At 38.0% G+C, this 25,000-nt stretch overlaps 2 protein-coding genes and 1 long non-coding RNA gene across 3 annotated transcripts; all 3 read right to left on the reverse strand.

Annotated features, from left to right (window-relative positions):
* Positions 1-1,859: 1,859 nt before the first annotated feature.
* Positions 1,860-3,723, reverse strand: LOC104709459 (protein neprosin-like). Its single transcript, XM_010426070.2, is given in 7 exon segments — positions 1,860-2,231; positions 2,350-2,496; positions 2,596-2,649; positions 2,754-2,918; positions 3,006-3,152; positions 3,484-3,555; positions 3,636-3,723. Coding segments are annotated over 7 exon segments (1,026 nt in total). The 5' UTR covers positions 3,705-3,723.
* Positions 3,724-4,235: 512 nt separating this feature from the next.
* LOC109124612 (uncharacterized) lies at positions 4,236-6,132 on the reverse strand. The gene is made up of 3 exons (XM_010423273.3): positions 5,838-6,132; positions 5,229-5,319; positions 4,236-4,589 (listed from the first exon to the last, which is right to left on the reverse strand). The coding sequence occupies exons 1-3, from the start codon at positions 5,905-5,907 to the stop codon at positions 4,460-4,462; spliced, it is 291 nt and encodes a 96-aa protein (XP_010421575.1). The 5' UTR covers positions 5,908-6,132; the 3' UTR covers positions 4,236-4,459.
* Positions 6,133-10,097: 3,965 nt separating this feature from the next.
* On the reverse strand, positions 10,098-22,712 carry LOC147939935 (uncharacterized). The gene is made up of 3 exons (XR_015564039.1): positions 22,463-22,712; positions 22,019-22,163; positions 10,098-10,326 (listed from the first exon to the last, which is right to left on the reverse strand). It is a non-coding gene; the product is annotated as an uncharacterized LOC147939935 (long non-coding RNA).
* Positions 22,713-25,000: the final 2,288 nt, after the last annotated feature.

A 25,000-nucleotide genomic window follows, 5' to 3' on the forward strand; every position in this document is an offset into this window, starting at 1 on the left:
AAAATAACATTAAATCTACATAACATTACATGTTTATATCGGAAGCTTTGATTTTTTTTTTCTTATATAATTTTACCGATCTATTGTGTGGGTCTTTGATTCGTGCGGGTTTTTCAATGGAAGTTATCATATGCAATGAAGTGAAATCGAAGTATATAATGCCCGCTAATTTAATCGATGATGGAGACACTGATGGAGGTTCCAAAAGTGATTTTACAGTTAGTAGCATTAGAAGTTTAGGAGATAAGTCGGTGGTTGATGTTTCTGGTCAAAATTTAGAGTTGTCTTTTCTGAATAATGTTGATGATTCTGGTACTGAAACAAGAGCTGCTTGATCGAGTAATTGAGAAGCGGTTTCAAATTTGGGAAGTTGGAACTATATACAATTTTAAAATTGGTTTCAAACCGGATTTTTGTGGTTTTCTATCGGATTAGGTTTGTAAACCGCTTAAACAATGTATATGGAGACATTTATGAGAACTTTTGATTCGACTAATAATAAATTGAGAATATATGTTTCGAGAATATTTGAGACAAGGTCATAGTTTTAAGTTGTTTTGGTACAATTGGATACTTCTAAAGAGTAAATAGGTCGTTGATCCTTAACGTGATTATGACATATGTCATGTTTTGGATTGTATATAAAGTTTCTATTTTGTATATCTGAATTATCTAAGACTTATATATACCATCCTGATTATAATTTTCAAATTTTTATTTTTATCATATTATATTAACTTTCTTTCAATTTCTCAACTTTTATTGGGTTAGTCATAAAATCATTGTAATCGAGTAGATATTTTCACCAGTTGTTCATCTAAAATATATTTGGAGTAAAAAAAACTTCATGGTTAAAGAAATTATATCACAAAAAAATTATAGTAATTATAAGAACTATAATTATGCCAAAATAAAAGTAAAGCAACATAAAATTGCTTAATTTGTTTAGAAGACATTTTATAGGTGGTGATAAAGAGCATACATTAACAATAAAATATTTTGGATGTAAGAACATATTTTTAATGGTAAATTATAAAGTAAAATTGTACGTGGTTACTTATTAGATGTTGCTTTGATGAATTTGTTGCATGTAAAATATTTTGTGAATAAGTTGTAAAACGTTTTTGAAATTTGACAATAATAAAATTTGTAATGATGAGTATTTGGCAAAAAGTTTTAGTGGGATATAATTTAGCTTTAGATTATCGTAATAATTGTTATAAAAAATATAAATAAATGTATGAAGGTAGATACAAATATTCTCTAACTTAAATTATTTATATATTTACTTTAGGAAATAAAATTTCTTTATATGTTTTCAAAAAATTGTTTAAGGTTTAGGATTTATTTTCTTCAACAATTTTTAAATCCGCACATCGTGCAGGCCCTTATCTAGTAGATATATATAACTAAGTTGATTAAATTAATATTATGTAAAAGATCAAATTGGCCCGTTGTATGCTACAAGTTAAATCATAAAATTAACAATCAAATATAATTCTAAAATTTTAAACACTAAAAAAGGAAACAAAATTTTAAAAAAATACAACTTAAATTTTAATTTTTTTAGTCACAAATAACTTGTACAACGGGTTAAAATTTAGTTATTTTTTGTTAACCAAAACATATTTTCACATTATTTATTTACTTTTTATGCATTTATTATTAGGATAATGATTAAGATGGAAGAAGAAGAAGAAAGGACTAAACAAATTGGGCTTAATATTCGTCTTAGTATTGAACCTTATCATTTTAAATATGAGACTCGTTTGGACTTTGGTAAGAAAAAAATAATATTAGATAAATTTTATTTTTATTCAAACTTTGAAATCAATTGGTTGATACATATATAGAATTCATCAAACACCACAATTTCCACCTGGTCCTCCAAATGAAAAGGCCACTCCTGTGGATTTAAGATAACTCCAATATGTCACCCTAAAGCAACTATAAGAATTAGCATAACATCTAATTTTCCCATCTTCAAGATAAACTCTTTTGTAGTACGAGTTTCTAATCACAATGTTTTTAAAGTGTGCTGTCTTTTTAAAATCTGCAACCGGAAAATGTCCGTTTCCCATTGGAGGACTAATTCCGTCCGGAGATAAATATGTATTTCCTCCATATCTTACTAGAGAAGCTCCTTTGTTTAAGTACGTAAATAACTCTTTCGGCCACTAACCAATTACTTCATCAAATATTTAAAGTGTCCAGTTTCCGCTGATGGAATCCTAATACATATGAAACAAAAAATACTTTAACAAATATCTAAAAGGTTAAAATAATTTTATAATTTCATGGAAACTAAATCTATAAATCTTTCCGTAAAAAGGCTAAAGAGAAACTTACTTGATAAACTTCTATATCAATGGTAAGGCTTATTTGACCATAGACAGATGACCCCCAAAATTCATTTCCAATAGTGAGTTTCTGACTTATAATCACAAAGCCAGGACATTGCATATTGTAGCATCCTGTGTTTCGATAACCGTCTCCCTCAAATAAGAAAAACGTTACATGTAATAATATTTGTTACATATTTATTTTAAGCTAACCATTGTTCTTATGTGAATAATATTAACTAAAAATACTCACAGTCCAATATATTGTTAATCTTATGATACTGTCACCGTATAACCTTGGATGCACCTACAATTAAAAAAAAAGAAACAAATAAACATATAGTTAATGCATGTATGTTAAAACCACATGATTGTTTGTGAAATGCACAAATCTCGGTAGTATGAACTTACCACCCAACCAACTTGTATACTATTGAGTTGAGATGCAGGTCCATTCTCTAACCATATTTGGCTTTTGCTGTATTGATTGTTTTCCAACTTTAAATCATGAAGACTTATTTCTGCTTTGGCTCCTCGATAGATAGTTCCATCTTGCATGGTCTCAATTGTTGCAAACTGTAAATTTAGTGAATATGTTAGTCTTCATAACTAAATGAGACTTTGTAACTCCTTTCGAAAACAAAATCGTTGAGGGAGACATACATGTTGACCTAAATACTCGGCTGAATTCAAATGAACGCTCTGAGATTTATTTCCTTGTCGTAAAATTGCAACTGTTCCTTTAGGACAATGCTCTTGTGTGCTATATTTGTTGCTTCTTTCAATATTGCCATCTAAATTGAATGTTTCCTATATGCATCACAAGTAATAAAAGAAAAGTAAGATTCGACATAACAAATATTTCTCGAACTAGTTGTTTCATTGATCACAATTATTCATTCTAATATATAAACTCAAATTTACATATTTTTCCAAAATGTTCTTAGGAATACATGTTAACCATAATAAGATGATAGTATTAAAACTGAAAACTGAATTATAAACTTTTTTTGGTATGAAATACGATTTAAACAAAAAAATAGTATTTTGGAGTTCTAACTCGATATGAGAAATCTGAATTGTATGGGATCGAGTAAGATCATATCTTAGTAATTTTATCTAACGCTAGTTACTATCTTACTTGAATCTTGTGATTTCTCAACGACGGGTGTTGGAAAGCTGGTTGTTTGTATATATCAACACAATCATAATCCTGTAAAATTTGTAGAAAAAATAGAGAAAAGTTGTAAAAGTATAAATGAAAATCTTGAAAAAAGATCAAAAGAGTCTCACATCAATGTTGCCTTGTGCACCTTGTGTAAACATATAAACACAGAGACATAACACTAGATGTAATGCCATTGATATGTTATTCTTTGTAGTTTTTCTCCAATCAGTTTCTCTATGATCTTTTCCATTATAAATATAGTAATCTACCAATTCGAGTCAACGACTATTTAAAGTATATTGTTGTGTATACACTGGTTTTAATTATCTTTTTACGAAAATAACATATGCTTACATTTTTTGGTCAACAAATAAATGCATATTTAAGGAAATGTGACTAATTGTTCATATACAATATACCTTATAAATATAACTTACCAAAATTTCCTAAGATTTTCAAAAATATTTGCTAAAATGATACTAAAACAGCCAAAAGAATCCACCAACAATTATTAAAATAAAAATATTGTCTTTTTTTGGTTTCTTAAAACATTTTGTCACATTATTATTTACTTATGCATTTATTTATTAGAGATAATGATTTAGGCCAAAAATATCCTTAAAAATGTTTGAAATTTCTTTTATGAAGGGGGCACATACTGTACTTATGGGATAGGCTAATAACAAAACGACTAATAACAAAACGTCCATGCTTAAAAAATTAAATGTATATAAAAAAATATTTATTCATTTAGCTTCTATACGTATCTCTTACATTTCTGCATCCCGTAATTTGCAGAAAAGCTGCAAGGCGTAGGGAATATATAACCCAGGATTAATCCATTTCAAAGTACAAAAAAGAAATATTGAAGAAACATGAAGTTTTCATTAGCTATTATATGCCTAAAATAAGAGAATAGGGAGGGGTGAGCCATGGTGATAAAGGGCTTTTAGTCCTTATTTAAGTTTTCAGGCTTCAGAAATTTCGGGATACGATCAGTGGCTCCAGATTTGTGATCATAGTACTCCACTGCAGCAGCTCCAGCCAAAGCAGCTAATGTCAGCGCCTGAGCATGCAACCTGACAACATGATCCAATACAGAAATGTGTGAGAGATCGAACGCTATAAACGAATTGAAAGATCATCATCATCATCATCATCATCATCATCATCATCAATGCATAGTAAAGAAACAATCTAAGAAAAGTTTAAAATTGTAATGGACAAATTTTAATATATATGATCGAATATAAGAGAAGATTTGTCTAGCAATACAGAACAGATGGGAAACAAGGCAGCTCATAGTAAAGATTGAAAGATATGAGTTATAAAATGATGATTCCACATTTGACCAGTGAAGAAATGAAGAAACAATAACAAAGTTTGATCCATGCTTTCTCAAGCATTGGTTTTCAATTTTCATTTAACTGATATTGTTTGTAACTATGCCAAATGTTCTTGTATGATGAGTGTACATAAACAAAGTTACTTTGATGAAATACACAAGAAGTTAAGAATCAGATTCTTGAATGGAATAATGCATACCTTCTACCATCTAACAAAGACTATATAACCCAAAATCAAAAGAGACAGATTCTTCAATTGAATGATCTATAGCGTTGGCCATTTCATATCTTCTACCATTTAACAAAGACTATATGTAAACCAAGATTTAAAAGAAACATAGTAGAAGCATTAAGATTTAGAAAAAATAATACCTAGCATGGATGATTCTGACACTGGTTTTCATGGCAGGTTTTGACCAGTTATAGGCGATTGAACCAGAGATACCACTTAGCCATAAGCAACCTAACCAACAAATTCCAAACTCAGAACCAACAAATTTGTATTATAATAACCACAAAACTCATTGCATGCATCCTCATTTCGATTTTGGAAATCAAAACAAACCAAATTGAACCAGAGATATGAACTAAGCCATAAACAACCTAGCACTAGCAAGCAAGAGTCCCAATTCAGAACCAACAAGATTTTTATCAGAAGAAACACAAAACTCATAAATGTATCCTCATCTCCAATGTTACGAAACCAAATCCACACAAAATTGTGAAGCAACAGACTAATTTCGATTTTGAAAATCAAAACAAAACCCTAAAAAAGATATCAAAATTGGGATAACTCAGATCCAAAAATCCAAATCTGAGGAATTACACATACCTAATAAAAAGATGAACAACCACGAATAAATTACACGAAACTCGATTCGTGCGTTCTTATCACGCTAAGAACACAAGATACGAAAAGAATTTGTTGGAGGATGAACACAAAGAGAAAGGGGGGGGGGGAATTAAGAGTGAGAGATTTACCAACGGTACGAAGCTTGTGTTCGATGATCCATTCCCTGACTTCTGCAAATTTTGTCTTTGATTCCGCCATTGTTGAATTAAAGTTTTAAGAATTGGTAGAGAGAATATTAAAAAAATAAAGAGATGAGCGTCGAGAGGGGGGCTTTGGTTTTTAAAGCGGTCCAAGGCGGACGGCAATTCTGACGAGGAAGACAAGTCCAATTTGCTAACTTGCTTCATTTCTCTTATTCGTGTTTTTTTTTTTTTTTAATTAAACATTTACTTGCGCTTTCATTTGACCAAAAGGTCCACAACTAACGAAAAAGTAAACTAAGTCTTAATTCTCAATACTAAAAGTCTAAAATGTTAGAACTATAGTTTAAGTTGCTATCGGTGGTGTATTATTCTGGTTATTTTTGGTTTATTTTATTATTGGTATTTTTTAGGCCTAAGCAAAATACCCGGATCCAAAAATTCGATCCGAACCTGACTCAAAAAACCCGATCCAAATCCGTATTCGAAATTGTAAAATATTCGAACGGATTCCAAATCTCTAAATTCGAACCCAAACGCGATCTGAACCGAAATCCGAACGGGTATCTGAATATACTTATATCCAAAATATTCAGATTTTTAGATATTTTCGATAATTTGAAGTATTTAAACCGTTTATTAGTAAATTTGGGTAAAAAATACTCTAAATTTTCAGATATATTACGTATTATTGAATAATTTAGACTAAATTAGATCCTAAAATTTTGAGTTTTGTGAACTTCGGGTAATCCGAATTCGAAACCAAAATACCCAAACCGAACCCGATCCAAACCTGAAGTCTAGAAATACCCGAACGGGTCCTATACCTTTAAACCCGAAAACCCAAAAATCTGAAATATCCGATCCGAATCCAAACGGGTACCCGAATGCCCATGCCTAATATTTTCCATTGGTTAATTTTGTGATTTGAGTTTTTGGATATTTAAATAAATATTTTGAGTTATTTATTATCTATTATTAAAAAAATAGGTCTGGTCGTTTCAGTTTGGTATTAGAGTCCTTACGATTCTAGGTACGGGTTCGCTGTGTGCTTTGTGTTTGTTGATGTTTGGATTCATCCTTGATTGATTGTATGAGTTAGGCAATAGGTTGTGGCATGGTCCTAGAACATCCTATTCGAGCCTTCAATATGATTCTACAGTAAGTTGTGTTTCCTTGTGTAGTCAAGATCGTTTTGTTTGCTTAGCCTTTTATTCTTGGTGGTATAGATGGTTAGAAGTGCTGGAGCTGCGGGTCGTGGACGTGGGCGTGGTCGTGCTTGTGGATGGGGACAGGTTCCCAAGGCCAGTGTGAGTGTGGCCCAGAGCATGGCCAACGAGGAGTTGGCAGAGTCACATGTTCATCTTGGAGGGCTTGGGGGCTTGGTTGGTGGTAATATCGATGGGGTTGGTAGGCTCGGCTGGTGTTTCCTCGCATGTGGGGGTTTCATAAGGTGGTCCCCCAGGTTGGGATGATCTTCTAGCAGACTTGCTTGCTCAGGTGTTGGTGCGGCTTCTAACAGTGGTGCCGCCAACGATTGGTGTGGAGGCTCCTGTAGTGCTGCTAGTGGTTGGTGGGCAGGCTCCTGTAGTGCCACCAATTGTTGGTGGGCAGGCTCCTGTAGTGCCACCAATTGTTGGTGGGCAGGCTCCAGCTGTGCAGACTATGGTTGGATTGCAGGCATGCGGGCAGCCGGAGACTGAGGTAGTGGATGACCATTACCTTTAGATGATAGTGCAGCTACAACGTGTGGGTGTGGGAGACTTCCCAGGGAGTACGAACTCGAGTGTAGCGGATGAGTGGAGGGAAAGGATAGAGGACATCTTCCATTCGCTTCGATGTTCGGATTGGTATCAGATAGACTTGGCAGCGTATTATCTGTCGGGTGATGCACGTGTGTGGTGGAGCTCGGTGATGGCCCAAAGAGTGCAGCAAAAGATGACTTGGTTGAATTTTCTGGACGAATTCAATGAAAAGTACTTCCCGCAAGAGGCGCTTGATCGCATGAAGGGAATTTTTACAAAAAAATCAAGCTAAAACATCATAACAATCAAGAATACATATTAGCATATCCCATCCCCAAAAACTTTGATTCACTACTAACTACTAAGATCTCATCACAAACAACATAGAAAACGAGATGAATAAGAATTGCAGTGAAAATAACCGAGTATAATCATTTACAAACTGGAAAAAAGAAAACACTAAGAAAACAAATCTCTCTAAAAAAGTATGAAAATCGGCTGGAAATCGCCTTTGGTAGATCTCGCTCTCTCTTTGTCGTGTGTGGCGTCCTCCTCTCGAAAAAATAGGAAAGAGTTTATATCTGGAAACCCCTTGACCTAGCCAAAATGTCATCCGAAGTCCTATACATGGCTATGCTCTAGCACCTCCTCGGGTTGGGCTTTGGGTGGTTCCTTTTGACCTTCGATCCACTTGTTTGGATTAAGGTTTCAGGCTGTTTTTCTTGCACGATCAGATCATCAGGTACATGCTTGGGATTGACACGACCCGATCCACTTTTTTAATAATTATAATAATAATAATTAACTAATTAACTACTGGTTCCATACCCACTAGCTACCTAACCACAAACAACCAAACAACGGACCATAACCAGCACGATACCATTAAACTAATAACCAATAATTCAATTCAACAGAGTCATAAAAAATGAAACCAACAACTCAATAATGTTCTAATGACCCAACTCTAACAGAAGCCAGACCACAAGCAACGAGCCACTAGAACATCCTCCTCTTCATCGCAATTGAGATAACTCTAACCACCAAACAACAATCGATAACCAAACAACAAACTAGACAACTGCATCGACCGATACCAACCCTTGCATCGACCGACACCAACTAGGGTCGCATAGATCGACACAAGCTTGCATTGACCGATGCAAGGTTCACTTGCATCAACCGACACTCACACTACATCGACCGACGCATGCTCAACATTGCACGAAATCCCTAATTGGATCGACCGACGCCTCCACATGGCATCAACCAATAATTCTAGGTCAAACCGCGCAGTCCTCGCATTGCATCGACTGAAATACAAAGTTCATCGACCAATGCACATGCCGAGCATTGTTTTTCCTCAAGCTTCTCGCCGGATCTCCATTCCTAAACCACCAAAACACACAAACCAAAGCCACAAAAAGCTTCCCAAAACCTCTAGCGACTTAAAAATATTCTAACAAGCCAAATAAACACATAAACATGCAGATCAGAGAAATCTCAAGCTAAGATAAGCCATGGTCATTCACTCACATTTTTCAAGAATATTCTGAACATCAAACAAAAAGATCTACACTTCTAGGAAGCTCCTACAACGATCCCATCTACAGATCTCTATAGGAACAGCCTCAAATCTCTCAAAACTCCCAAGAACACTCAAAAACAGCCCGCCACAAAGACCACACAATTGGCTAAACAGTCCGCCACAAATACAACACAATGGCTAAACATCTCGCCACAAAGGCCACACAATGGCTAAACAGCCAGCCACAAAGGCCACACAATGGCTAAACAGCCCACCACAAAGGCCACACAATGTCTCGAAAGACCGCCACACACGGGCACAAAATGACTCAACAGTCTGCCACGAAGGCCACACAAGCCCTTCCAAGGCTCACCACCACTAAAAATGGACAATTCGAACTCCCATAAAACTTTTTATTTTTAAAACTTTCACTTTTGGAAACTATCGTCTTTTAATAAGTTCCAATACATGAAACTTTCCCTCTTTAACAACAGCCTCGCGGAATTTCATATCCCGAACACTAGTTCATCTCATTACTTAGTCGCACAACCAACCACCTCTAAGCGACCAAGTAACAAAAGAGATGGGCTTGAATACTTCATTCCCGCTCCAGCCACGGACTACAACTTGGACCAGGCTAGACAAGTTCAAGTCACGACCTGCTTCTCTAACCACTTCTTGAACCTTCCCTTCATCCTCGCCTCTGGCTCCCAAGTCTGCTCCTCAACACCATCACAATCCCAAAGGACTCTCATCAAATGAATCTTTTTGTTCCGAAGTTCCTTGATCCTCCTTTCGAGAACCTTCACTGGTCTCACTTCCAAGATCATGTTAGGCTGAAGATTCTCAGGCTAAGACTGAAACGACCTGACCCATTTTTTTTTTAAATAATGAATAATAAATAATAATAATAAATTCACTACAGCTAGTGGTCCCATACCCACTAGCCACCTAACCACAAACACAACCAACATCGGAACACAAATACCAATAACCAATAAATAATCCAATCATAATCCAATAACCAATATTAATTTCAAATCACAAACTAATGATCCAAACAACATAAACCAGAGAGCTAGCAATCCTAAACAACATTCTAGGACTCAACTCTAGCAACCTAACAGAAGCCAGACAACAAAGCGAACCACTAGAACATCCTCCTCTTCATTGCCTTGATTCCACAATCACACTTTGCCTTTACCTGCATCACAAACACAAATTGCAATGCATGAGTATTTTATAAACACTCAGTAAGGCAATCCTCCCATCTACTGGGCTATACACACGAGCAATAGAGACATCTCTAACCATCAATAAACAATCAACAATAACAAACCAGGACTCAGCATCGACTGATACCAACATGCATCGACCGACACCAGCTGGAGGTTGCGTCGACCGACGCAAGATCTGCATCGACCGATGTAAGGCTAACTTGCATCAACCGATGCTCCCATTGCATCGACCGACGCATGTTCGACATAGCACGAAAACCCTAGATTTTACACGCAGTCCTCGCCTTTGCATCGACCGACGCACAGAGTGCATCGACCGATGCAATGCCGAACATCGTTATCCCCCGAAACTTCTCGCCGGATTTTTGTTCCTGTAACCACAAAACACAATCCCAAGCCACAAGAAAGCTTCCAGTCGTCCCAAATACTAATCTAACAAACCTAACCACACAAAACAAGCAAATCAGAGATTTCTCCAGCTTAGATTAGCCATGGTCAGGCACTTACCTTTGCCAAGACAAATCTGAACCTCAAACAAGCAAAACAACGCTCCTCGGAAGCTCCTACAACGATCCCAGCTACAGATCTCTACAGGAACAGCCTCAAATCTCCAGAAATCACCAAGAACACATAGGGAACTTTTCTCTCTTTTGTTTTCTCTCAAAAATGGCTAAACTCGCCGAATGAGACAAAACACTCAAGTTAACGGTTTTTCCTAACCCAAAACGCAGCGTTTAACTTAAGTCAAAACGCAGAGAACTGAACCTGCATCGACCGATGCACCTTCTACATCGACTGATGCTATCCCCAAACCGGGATTTCGGTTCACGGATGTTACAATTCTCCCCACCTATCTAGATTCGTCCTCGAATCTCGAATAACCATCGGCCAAGGATTCCTGTGCAACCGTATCCACGGCCTGCACTCCTCCGACCGATCTGCAGAAGGTCACCTCTAGGTGATAGACTCACGCTCCATGCATTATTTGCTCTCAACTTTTGGACTCTCCTTTTTACTCACAGGCCTAACCCTTGAGTTTTTATTGGCTCCTCATCAGACCGAAGCCTGCATGCCATAATATTGGCTCCTCATCGGGGCTAAGCCCACATGCAATAATGTATATAAGGGAGTCCAATACTCGTCTCTCGGAAGTCGATATACCAGCCATACTCCCAAGCCACAAAGTCCTAGAATATGACGGTACTAGGAGGACCTAAGTCCCCCAAGAGTCGCGAGCAAACAATTCTGAACACGTCTGAGTCTTATCCCTATCAAGGTTTCCTTCCCGTGGCTCGCGTAAGACAACACGATGCCCTACCAACAACATATCCCCTCACTGGAATACCTCATGACCACACAAGAATCATCTCACTGCCCAACGGGCCGTCACAAGGGCCAAACAAATGTCCTAAACAGGACCGCCACCAAGGCCAAACAAATGTCCTAAAAAGGACCGCCACCAAGGCCACTCGTCCCGAAGGACCGTCACAAAGGCCATCTGTCCCGAAGGACCGCCTCAACAAGCACTCTGGCTAAACAGCCCGCCACAAAGGCCACACAATGGCTAAACAGCCCGCCACAAAGGCCACACAATGGTTAAACATCCCGCCACAAAGGCCACACAATAGCTAAACAACCCGCCACAAACACCACCTCATCTTGTTACTTAGTCGCACAACCAACCACCCCAAGCGACCAAGTAAACAAGAGAGATGGGCTGAAATACTCCATTCCTGCTCCAGCCACGGATTACAGATGAGACCAGGCTAGGCAAGCTCAAGTCGCGGCTTGTCTTCATCCTCCCCTCAGGCTCCCAAGTCTGCTCCTCAACACCATCACAGTCCCAAAGGACTCTCATCAAAGGAATCTTCTTCTTCCGAAGTTCCTTGATCCTCCTCCCGAGAACCTTCACTGGTCTCGCCTCCAAAGTCATGTTAGACTGAATATCCTCAGGAATCTTAGCCAACAACTGATCGTCCTCGCGGAGACACTTCCGCAACATAGACACATGGAAAACCTTATGGAATGCACACATAACCTCAGGTAACTCCAATCTATATGCCACTGGTCCAACTCGCTCAATCACTCTGAACGGACCCATATACCTCGAACTCAACTTAGTCTCAGTCAATAACCTGTTCGGACCCCGCAACATGGCCATCTTGAGGTACACTCTATCTCCAACCTGAAACTCAAGATCTTTCCTCCTCCTATCGGCATAACTCCTCTGCCGATCCTAAGCTTCCTTCATGTTCAGCTTGAGAACCCGAATCTTCTCCGAGGTCTCCTAAACAAAATCTGCCCCGTACATGCTCCTCTCCCCCACCTGAGTCCAGCATAACGGTGTACGACACGGCCATCCTGATACTCGCCTTTTAACTATTGTTATAAGCAAACTCTACCAAGCTCAAATGATCTGCCCAATGGCAACCCCAATCTAACACACACATCCTCAGCAAATCCTCTAACGTCTGGATCGTCATCTCTGACTGTCCATCTGTCTGGGGATGATAGGCTGTACTCATATGCACCTTAGTGCCCATCTCTACCTGAAATGCCTTCCAGAACACCGAAGTGAACTTGGAATCCCTATCAGACACAATGCTCGCTGGCACCCCATGCAACCTGATTATCTCTTTCACATACTTCTTAGCCAAGACCGCTGCTCCACCAATCTTCTTAATGGCCAGAAAATGTGCCGACTTAGTCAACCGGTCCACAATGACCCAAATAGCATCAAACGTACTGGACACTGGCAAACCTACTACGAAGTCCATAGTAATTATATCCCATTCCACTTTGGAATGGGAAGACTCTTCAGCAAACCACCTGCTACCTGATGCTCAGCCTTCACTAGCTGACACACACTGCACCTCGCAACCCAACTAGCCACGTCCTTCTTCATCCCGACCGAGTGATAGTACCTCTTGAGATCTTGGTACATCTTAGTCGCTCCTGGATGAATAGAGAACATGCTAGCATGAGCCTATCTCAGAATCTCCTGCCTCAACTCCTCATCCTTGGGCACACAGATCCGCCCATGCACCAGAATAGTACCATTAGCCGAAACCTGATACTCTGAATCAACATCCTTTGAGACATTCACCAGCCCCAAATCTTTTCCTGTGCCAACCGCACTTTGCTCAGCAAATCTGCTCTATCAGCTGAAACCAAACCCAACAACTCCTGAGAAACCGCACACAAGCTCAACGCACTAATCTCCCCTACTAGACACTCCATATCCTGCTCCTGAGCCGAAGCCGCCCGCTTCCGACTCAAAGCATCTGCAACCAAGTTAGCCTTACCAGGATGGTAGGCTATCTCTAGATCATAATCCGCCACCAGCTCCATCCACCACCTCTGCCTCAAGTTCAGCTCGGGCTGAGTGAATGTATACTTCAGGCTCTTATGATCTGTAAACACCTGTACCTTTGCACCATAAAGATAAGATCTCCAAATCTTCAGGGCAAAAACTACATGACCCATCTCCAAGTCATGAGTAGGATAGTTGTCCTCATGCTTCCGCAACTGCCGCGAAGCATAGGCAATCACCTTCCCATGCTGCATCAACACACACCCCAAACCAACTCTGGATGCATTGGTATACACCACATAGGGTTCTCCCTGCTCAGGCAAAGCCAACACCGGAGCAGTAGTCAACATCTCCTTCAGGCTTGCAAAGCCCTCCTCGCACTCTTGTGACCAGACAAAAGGAACATCCTTCCCCGTCAACTTAGTCATAGGACTTGCTCTGCTCGCATACTCCTGCACGAATCTTCTGTAATACCCTGCCAACCGAGAAAACTCCTGATCTCTGTGGCATTCTGCGGTCTAGGCCAATCCCTGATAGCCTGAATCTTCTCCGGATCTACAGAAACCCCATCTGTAGACACAATGTGACCCAGAAAACCCATCTCACGCTGCCAGAAACTAAACTTGCTCAACTTAGCAAACAACTTCTGCTCCTGCAGCTTCTCCAAAATTGCCCTCAAATGCACTGCATGCTCTTCAGAACTTTTAGAGTAAACCAGGATGTCATCGATGAAAATGATGACAGACACGTCCAGAAACTCCTGAAACACGCTGTTCATCAATCTCAATAAACGCAGCTGGTGTGTTAGTCAACCCAAACGGTATCACCACAAACTCGTAAGTCCCATACCTCGTCCTGAAAGCAGTCTTCCTCACATCTGCCTCATCTATCGAGATTTGATGATAACCCGATGCCAGATCTACCTTGGAGAACCAAGTAGCACCTCTCAAATTATCCAACAACTCATCGATTCTCGGAAGAGGGTACTTGTTCTTCACAGTGACCCGGTTCAGACCTTTGTAATCAATATACAAGCGGAAACTCCTATCATTCTTCTTAACGAATAACACTGGCGCTCCCCACGGTGATACACTAGGACAGATGAATCTCTTGCTCAACAAATCCTCTAGCTGCTTCTTCAGCTCTGCCATCTCTGCTGGAGCCATTCTGTAAGGAGCCTTGGATAACGGTATCGTCACTTGTTCCAGTTCAATCGTGAAAGGATCCGACCGAGAAGGTGGTAATCCCTGCAATGACTGAAACACATCCTCAAACTCCTCCACAACCTGAATACCGTTAACCGTAGACTTCCCCACTGACTCTGGCATAGATATAGGAACCAAATAAGCCTCACGACCTTTCTCGATCATCTTCCTAGCCTGAACAGCCGAGATCACGAGACTCTCCAAAGTTGGTCAAATCCCCTAAAAAACCAACTTCCCTCCTAAGCGCTCAAACTCCACTCTACCTCGATGACAATCCAGATGAACCATATGCCGATGCAACCATTCCATCCCCAAGATAACGTCATACAGTTCCACTGGGATGATAAGGAAATCCGCAGGCCAACACTCTCCCGCGATCTGAATATCGATACCCCTCGCTCTATCAATGACCCTTAGAAACCTGCCTCCAGCAACTCTGACAACTCCTGTATGCTCTCCGAGATCTCCCATGATATCCGCACTCTCTGCACACTCCAGGGTAATGAAGCTATGAGTAGCTCCAAAGTCAAACATAACATGAGACTTAAACCCGCCCACCAACAAGGTTCCTACACAAACCTCATGTGTTGAGAACCTAACACTTTATCACAGGACAACATAAAATCTGAACTTACTAAGAATTCACAAAGACAAAGTACCAGAGATTATACCTGTGATCGCTCCAGCACTGGTTCCACCAGTCTCTACGATCGTGTAAACTCGTGGTGCCTGCTCAATCCGTGCCACCTGCTGCCCTCCCGGCTGCACCTGCTGCAACGCTGCCACTACTACCGGATACAATTTGGGACAATAGGGCCTGATGTGCCCTGGCTCCCTGCAATGATAGCACACACGATCTGCTGCCGTCTGAGCACTCCTCTTGGGACGACTAGCTACCTTGTGATCCTTGCCTCCACACCCGAAGCAACTCGAACCACCCGGCCTCTGTGTAGCCTTCCATCTCCTCTTGGTTCCCTGCGCAGACTTTCCGCCCTTGCTAGAACCTCCCTGATGTTGTGCCTTGCTAGGCTGGACTGCTGAGCTAGCCGCCTCCTCAATCCTCCTCAATCCCTGTTGCACTCTCAACCAGCTCCGTACGCGTAGCGTAACTTCGCCCTCTACAGTGAACCCTCAAGTCATCACATAGGGCCCTCAAAAACCTCTTGATCTGAGCCTCCTCAGACTCCATATCCCGACCCCCATACCTCATAAGTCGACTGAACTCCAAGTCAAGCTCCCGCACTGACCGAGTTCCTTGAGCTAGCTGAAGGAACTGTACCTCCAACCTATCCAGTGCCTCTTTAGGGAAATACTTGCGGTTGAACTCCAAGACGAAGTCAGCCCAAGTCATCTCCCTCTGCACTCTCCTAGCTGCCATAGAACTCCACCACAACTGAGCATCACCAGTCAAATGGTGAACCCCAATGTCCACCCAAAACTCCTCAGGACATCTCAGAGTATGGAAGTTACGTTCCACACTCATCCTCCACGCCTCCGCAGCGGTAAGATCTGTACCTCCCGAAAACCGCTCGGTACGAATACGACCCATCTCTGTCAGCATGCTGATATAACAAGAATGGACCCCCACATCCGCAACCACTGGCTGCCGCTCCTCCGCCACCACTGGTGGCACTACCTGAGCCTGAGCCGGTGCCAGTGGTGGCAACCGCGCTAACAACTATGCCAGCAAATCGCATGGTCGACACCCGGGACTCCACCCACTGGGACACCCGCACCTGGGCCCCTAACATCACCGGCTACTGGAGCATCAACACCGCCCCCTCCGGCCACACTCACGGAATCCCCCTGGACACCCTGCGACTCGCCGACACCCTCTGCTGTCACACTCGGGTCCTCGGTCTCACTAACCACTAGGACTCTACCCCTACCACGACCACGTCCGCGTCCACGACCACGACCAGCAACAGCACCCTCTCTAGCCATCTACACTACCAAGAACAGATGGCTAAGCACGCAAATAACATAACACAAAAATCAAAAACTCACCGTGGAATCACACTGTAGGCTCGAAGAGGATGTTCTAGGACTCTATGTCACACACAATTGACTAACTCACATAATCAATCAAGACATGCAATCCCAAACATCACAACAGAAACCTAGTGAACCTAAACCTAGAACCGTAAGGGCTCTGATACCAAACTGAAATGACCTGACCCATTTTTTTTTTAAATAATAAATAATAAATAATAATAATAAATTCACTACAGCTAGTGGTCCCATACCCACTAGCCACTTAACCACAAACACAACCAACAGCGGAACACAGATACCAATAACCAATAAATAATCCAATCATAATCCAATAACCAATATTAATTCCAAATCACAAACTAATGATCCAAACAACATAAATCAGAGAACCAACAATCCTAAACAACATTCTAGATTCAAGCGAACCACTAGAACATCCTCCTCTTCATTGCCTTGATTCCACGATCACACTTTGCCATTACCTGCATCACAAACACAAATTGCAATGCATGAATATTTTATAAACACTCAGTAAGGCAATCCTCCCATCTACTGGGCTATACACACAAGCAATAGAGACATCTCTAACCATCAATAAACAATCAAAAATCAACAATAACAAACCAGGACTCAGCATCGACCGATACCAACATGCATCGACCGACACCAGTTAGAGGTTGCATTGACCGATGCAAGATCTGCATCGACCGATGCAAGGCTAACTTGCATCAACCGATGCTCCCATTGCATCGACCGACGCATGCTCCACATAACACGATAATCCTAGATTTTACGCGCCGTCCTCGCATTTGCATCAACCGACGCACATAGTGCATCGACCGATGCAATGTCGAGCATCGTTTTCCCCGGAAGCTTCTTGCCGGATTTTTGTTCCTGTAACCACAAAACACAATCCCAAGCCACAAGAAAGCTTCCAATCGTCCCAAATACCAATCTAACAAACCTAACAACACAAAACAAGCAAATCAGAGATTTCTCCAGCTTAGATAAGCCATGGTCATGCACTTACCTTTGCCTAGACGAATCTGAACCTCAAACAAGCAAAACAATGCTCCTAGGAAGCTCCTACAACGATCCCAGCTACAGATCTCTACAGGAACAGCCTCAAATCTCCAGAAATCACCAAGAACACATAGGGAACTTTTCTCTCTTTTGTTTTCTCTCAAAACCGGCTAAACTCGCCGAATGAGACAAAATACTCAAGTTAAGGGTTTTTCATAACCCAAAACGCAGCGTTTAACTTAATTCAAAACGCAGAGAACTGAACCTGCATCGACCGATGCACCTTCTGCATCGACCGATGCAATCCCCAAACCGGGATTTCGGTTCACGGATGTTACAAAGACTAAATAAGAGATTGGGAGTTTGGTTTTCCTAATATCTATTGCAAATAAAGAAAGCGTAAATAAAAGCGGTTTAAAACTATAAGACGAAGGTGTTGGGCGTTTGGGAGTCATCCTTGGTTTTTCATGGTTCTAAGCAATATTAAGTGTCAAGATCTAACAAGTAAATACTAATTTTGGTTAGGTTCTCAACTACGAAACACTAATGAACTCACAAGCTATTTTCATAGAATGAAAGTCTGAAGTCTTCATACTATGTTACTCAACTCACGTAGGCAACGACGCATGTCAACCAGCTAGTAAAACAAGTTTGATACATTCACCAAACTCTGCCACTCAAGTTACGCAAGTTTGATACACTAGTTCAGAGAAGTAGGATAACGCTCCCGTGCATTAATCACATGCATTAAGATAAAGATATCCCAAAAGAACTCTAATATAGAACCGAAAATAAGATCTTAAAACCTAATTGAAGCAAACCATGAGTTCCCCTTGAATCACCCCATAAAACCCAACAAAGTAAACTACTCACTCATTATGCAAAAAAACAACATTGATATTATAAAGTATAGCATTAAAAATGAATCAATAAACAAAAAAGGGTTCAAAGGAAACTTCTCTAGTTGTCACAAAAGTAACTTGATCCCAAAAACAATGAAAGTATGAAAGAACTAGAAAGAGTAGAAAGAAAGATGGTTATGGTGTGTTCATGTTATTTTGTTATTGTAACCTTATTAGAAGTATGCTAGGTTGCTGGTTTATATTGGTTATGATTGGTATTGTATTTATATTAAATTGTAGTTGGTTTGGTTTGTCTTTCGCTGTGCATGTTTATTTGTTGTTGGTTTATTGTTTGGCTTTTAATTAAATATTATGGCTATTTAATTATATTGTTATAAAAAAAATAGGTCGGGTTGTTTCAGTTTGGTATCAAAGCGGAACCCAGACGAGTGTGGAGTCGAGTGAGCTCACACCATCGGGGATGATGGTCTTGGTGCGCAACGAGGACGTTGCAATCTGTTAGTGGGGGTGAATTGTAATACCCCGGTTTCAGAGACTTGCGGAAAGGTTTAAAAGAATTGATTTGGTCACCTATGTCACCAAAGGACACTTATCTTTTCGGTCAGTGGACCTGAGGGAACTCCAAAGTTAAGCGTGCTTGAGCTGGAGTAGTCTCAGGATGGGTGACCTTCCAAGAAGTGATTGTCGGAACTGTGCGAGTGAGAACAAAACACAGGAAAAGATCATGTGCTGATTTTTAGAGACGGTAACAAGTCTTTAAAGCCTCCCGGACGTAGCAAACTGGCCGTCGGATATGGATGGACTCGCGAACCTAGTGAGAGGACGTAAGACCCATTAAGGAAGGTGGCCCATGGACTGGAATTGAAGATGGGGTCCACTGAGAGGTGGCGGTCGGGACGTTACACTAATTAACATATCACATTTGTCAACTATATGAAATAATTTGTATCATTTTGATAAATATTTCGAGAATATGCTAATGAAAAATTATCATTGAAGGAAAAAAATTTGATGATTAAATAATTAGTTGTTCATTTTACTAGAAGGATATGAGGCATGTGTGCCTTGAAACAAAAAAGATATGATGCATGTCAGTCTTGACTCTTGAAAGATAAAAACGTTTTTAGATTCACACCTTAGAAAGCGCGAATATAAAACAATAAAAAATATAGTATGTGTATAATATATCATATACTTAACTGAACACCGTATTGGTGAAATATTTTCACTTAACCATGTATTATATAATTTAGTCATAATATGTTGGCAAGTTTGACTCATTTATATGTACTTATTTATTATCTATCATAAATAAGGAGATACATTTCTTTGCAATTTTGTGAAAATATATATTATATATTATTTAACAAAACATTTTGACTCTATGTAGTTAATCACTTATACAATATTTGAGAAGTAAGATTAATAAAATTTGATGATGTGTTTTCACCATATTCAACTTTTGCATGTGACTTTTTTAACACATTCAAAAATGTTAAATTAATTCATTTTACCTAATGAAAGGGGAAAATGCCAAAACAAATCATCTAACTTTTCACTATATCACAAAATATATATTTAACTATACTTTTAAACATTTATAAGAAAATTGTAATAATTGCAAAAATCATACTCCCATTAAATTAGTACTAAAAATAATTTTCATGGTTTGTAATTAATTAACAGAAGAATATGTCAATGCTATGACTAGGAAAAATATCGAATTCTAGAATCAGAGCAAGATTGTGCCAATTTCCAAAAAAAAATAAACCTTTTCATTTTTGCATGAAATTAAAGTATAATTTTGTTCTGAATAAGACGAACAAGAAAAGAACAAAATTTTATTTTAATTTCATGATTTTTGGTTTGGTGCTAACAGTGAAAATCTACCTTGTTAGAAATTGGCCCAATCTTGCTATAATTCTAGAATTTCAATCTTTTCCTAACATTAACATTGATATATGCATCTGTTAATTACAAACTATGAAAAAATCATAACAATAATGTTAGCACTAATGTAATCAAAGTACTGTATGTTTTTGGCAATTATTAAAATTTTGTTATAGATGTTTAATAATATAGTTAACTCTTGTTTTCATGTAAAGTGACAGTGTACATTACTTGTTTTGGCATTTCTCATTTTCATTAGGTACAATGAAATAATTGAAATATTTTCAAATGTGATATGCAAAATGTCTCATGTAAAAGTTGAATTTGGTGAGGACACAACATAAAATTTTAATATTTGTACTTCTCAAGTGTTGTAGTGATGAGTTACATTAGTCGAAATATTTTTTAAAATTATATATCAATTTGTTTTCTTCACAAACTTACCAAAATAGTCAAAACTGCAAAGAAATATGTCACCTTATTTATGGTAGATAGTAGTAAATACAAATAAATAAGTCAAATTTGCCAACATATTATCGCTAAAATTTTTATGGTAGATGATTAAATAAGAAAATATTTCACCTCTATGATATACAATTAAATATATGATATATTACATACTACATATAGTTTATCGTTTTATATTCTAGTGACGATGTGTTGTTTAAGGTTTGACACTTAAAAGGTAACATATTTAGTTATTTTCTTCATGCTTTTAAGATTTAGTAACTTATTATTTTATTTATTTAAAATATATATATATACACATATATTTCACAAATGGTTAGAAGTACTAGGAACCCAAATTATTGGGATTTTAGTTCCAGCTTTTGTTTTTTGAAATTTGTTAAAAATTACAGAAGAATATATATTAAACATCTTAACTGGATATATATTAGATTTTTCTAAACAAATATATAACATTTAATGCCTCAATTGTTTGGGATGTTGGTCGTATGTTTTAAAATTGGGTAATCTTGAATGGGTATATAATAAAATAGATTTTGGAAACAAAAATCAAAAATCGTGTGAAAATCTAGAAACAATTAGGTTTTACTGTTTGAAATTTATGTGAAATTTGGAAATCTATGCGAAAATCTTGAAAATGTGAAAAAATATGTGAAAATTAAGAGCAAATTTTTTCTTTGAATATAACATGAATGTTATGGGGACTTTGTGACAAAAATATATTTGTGAGTCAATGCAATACCATAATCATATACATCATAATGCAAAGTTTTCTATTTTTCTTCTTTTGTAAATGAGTCGATTCTAATGTAAAATGGGATATAATCTTTACCACAATTTATTGGAAGTAAAGGAAGAAAACATGTTTACCATGGATTGAAGAAGTTGAGCAGTGACTAACCTAACTTAGGGTAGTCGAGGGCAGTTTTACTTCATGATTGAGGAGATGTTCGTGCATTTTAATCAGGGACAAGGCGTGTCTTGTCCCCCAATTTGATCCACTATATATTTGTAATCATATGTACAAGATGTTTCGTAGTGTTTTGCTGCTTCAAAAAAACCAAAAATTCAAGTCCATTAGCAAACAAATTTATTAAAAATAAAAACAACATGTTGGTCCAAAGATAAGAAATGATATCACCAACACAAGAAATTAACTTTTCCCCAACAACGACATTACAGGGTTTCCACCAAAATGATGCCCCAAATTTTTCAATATAGATATCCTATCTAAAGCGCTTCATGTGCTTTAGGCTAGAGTGCGCCTTGAATATGGCTTTGCCTAAGAGACTAAGTTAATCGGTTAGAGTGGTGAGACCTTTGCGGTCATAGATAGCTTTGGTACCTTTTTCCATTGTTTATTATGATGTTTCACTTGCTTTACGTATCCACGGCTTGGTTTAGCAAATGTTGATGCAAGAGTATTTCAGATCTCAACTGATGCGGAGTCATTTGTGTCAAGCAGTTGGATTGACTAAGAGATTGCTCCAAGATATGCTTGAGTCTGAGATGATACCACTAAAGAAAGAGAGAAGAAGAGGTAGAATGGCAAAGCCTAGGCGGCGGTGAGATAAAGAGATATTAGATTAGGTTATGAAGGCTTTGAGATCAAGGAAAGAAAGTATATATAGAGATACATACGGAAAACTTTTAGGGATTTAATAATTATATTTATGTCCTGAATACAGTTTACAAAAATATTCTTAAGTATATGTTGTATTCATTATTTATTTTATGAAAACCAACTTTAAGAAAATATCCATTAGTTTTAGTAGTTCAAATTTAACATATTATTATTATTATTATTATCAATATTATTATTATTATTATCAATATTATTATTATTATTATTATTATTATTATTATTATATTATAATATATAATTTAATATGTCAAAAACTAAAACCTGATTTGAGTATTTCTGTAACATTGATTAGAGAGTTTGGCTTCTTAACCAATGTTTATAAGTATTTGTACATTACAAAAAGAGGGACAATAGTGATCAAGCTACAACTTACAAACATTTTTCTTTTTTTTTTTCTTTTTCTATCCTCGTATATGTAACATCCGCCTTCTAAAATTGAGATGTGGATCAAACCAAAGGATTAAATTTTAACTGATTTTGGTTTAATTAAATCCTGGTTTAATCTAATTAAACTAAAAACCCGTAATCTCCCTCATATTTTTGATGCCTCTAGAGGGAGAGAAAGAAAGAAAACTTTTGATTATTTGGTGTAGAAAGAGAAGGAGATCAAGCTTTTTGCTTAGCGTAAAGAGAGAAATAGAACTGTCAGGGTTTGGAAGAACGAAGATCCAGATGCTCAAATCATTTTGTAAGATATTCATTTTTGGTAGACTCTCCTTTTTACAGAAGTGAATTTGAGTTAATATTCTAGGAGATATCGGTAGTTTCGTGAGGCGTTTTTTCTCAGTCGCGGATTGAGACTAGCGGGTGTTTCGGGCTCGATTGCGGGTTCATCTGAGATCTGTTAGTGCCGACATTTTGTGGGAAGCTTCTGTACTTCTATACCTTGCCTTTCACCGGAGGGATTAGAAAGTTAACAGGTCGTTTTGGTTTTGTGGTTTCACTTGTGAGATTGTTTTTTTTTCTGTTTTTCTTGGCAGTTTGTTTTCAATGTTTGTTTGTTGTTGTAATTGGTTGTATGGGCGAGTTTGGTTGTTCTTGGAATTTGGAGAGCCTCTCTTTTGGTTGTAGTTATTTTAATGAATCACTTGTTAAGGTGAGTGCGTGACCATGAGCTTATCTGAGCAATTGAGTTGTATTACTTGTTTTGTGTGATGATGTGTAGGTGTGGTGAATGTATTATTGGGTGTTCTGTTTGATGACTGTTTTGTTATGTTTTATTTTTGGTTGTACTCTTGATTTTCTTGTGTGTATAGCTCGTAGATGGAAGGATCGCCTCACTTAGTATTTCTGGTAATACTCACGCATCTCATTATGTTTGTGGTGTAGTTAAAGGCAAAGTGTGATTGTAGGATCATGGCAATGAAGAGTAATATATTCTAAGGACTTACTTGTTATGCTTTGGGTTTCTGCTAGGTTGTTAGAATTGGAATGTTAATGTTAGAACCATGGTTTAAGTTGCTAGCTCTTGGCCTATGATTCTGGTTAATTATTGATTTATTATTATTGGTATTTTTTCCTGCTTATTTTGTGATTTGAGTTCTAGATATTTAAATAAATATTTTGGTTTATTTTTTATTATTTATTAATTATTATTTACTTATTATTTCTTATTTATTATTCTATTAAAAAGGGTTCGGTCGTTTCAGTATATATCTGCCTTATATCTAGTACGAATTACTATTAAGAGAATTCCATCTGTTTCATTTTTGACCTATAAAATGAAAAAGAAATGCTCTTTATAAAAATTCATATTGACATAAGAAAGAAAATTTTATGTTGACATAAGAAACTCCAAAAAAAAATGATGTTTTACTACGGTTATTGAAATGTTGATCAATCACACTTGTTTTTGTGGTTGAACAAGTTTGATGGGTATCACAAGTTTATTATAAATTTGAGAAGAGACTAAAACGGAGTAAATAAAATTAACTCTATAGGAAAGTGTCACTAGTCAAGTGGTTACATCACTACCTCTACGACCGACGTCACTGGAGTTCGACTCTATTAATTCGTGTTACCCCGTAGTGTGGAAAGTAGTTATGGATCGGGTTTTGTCGATTCAATAATAATAAAAAATGATCCCTATATTATATTTCACCCAAAATACTGCCATGAATTCAGGTCTAACAAACACTTTGATTTTTTTCTTTATGTAGTTGAACATGGGGAAAAGCCCATTACACCCTTGCTTGGCCCATATGAGGATAGTCACTATTAGTCACAAATTTTACCAAA

Source organism: Camelina sativa, chromosome 8 (genome assembly GCF_030686135.1).
Source record: "Camelina sativa cultivar CO46 ecotype springtype chromosome 8, ASM3068613v1".
Taxonomy (NCBI): Eukaryota; Viridiplantae; Streptophyta; class Magnoliopsida; order Brassicales; family Brassicaceae; genus Camelina; species Camelina sativa.

What these genes read in the sequence shown, in the direction of transcription:
- LOC109124612 (XM_010423273.3), bottom strand. Translation starts at nt 5,907, where the DNA reads ATGGCGGAATCAAAGACAAAATTTGCAGAAGTCAGGGAATGGATCATC. An exon ending in ACACAAGCTTCGTACCGTTG is followed by an intron (nt 5,320 to 5,837) that starts GTAAATCTCTCA and finishes TTTGTTGGTTAG; the next exon opens with GTTGCTTATGGCTAAGTGGT. An exon ending in GTCAGAATCATCCATGCTAG is followed by an intron (nt 4,590 to 5,228) that starts GTATTATTTTTT and finishes TCATGTTGTCAG; the next exon opens with GTTGCATGCTCAGGCGCTGA.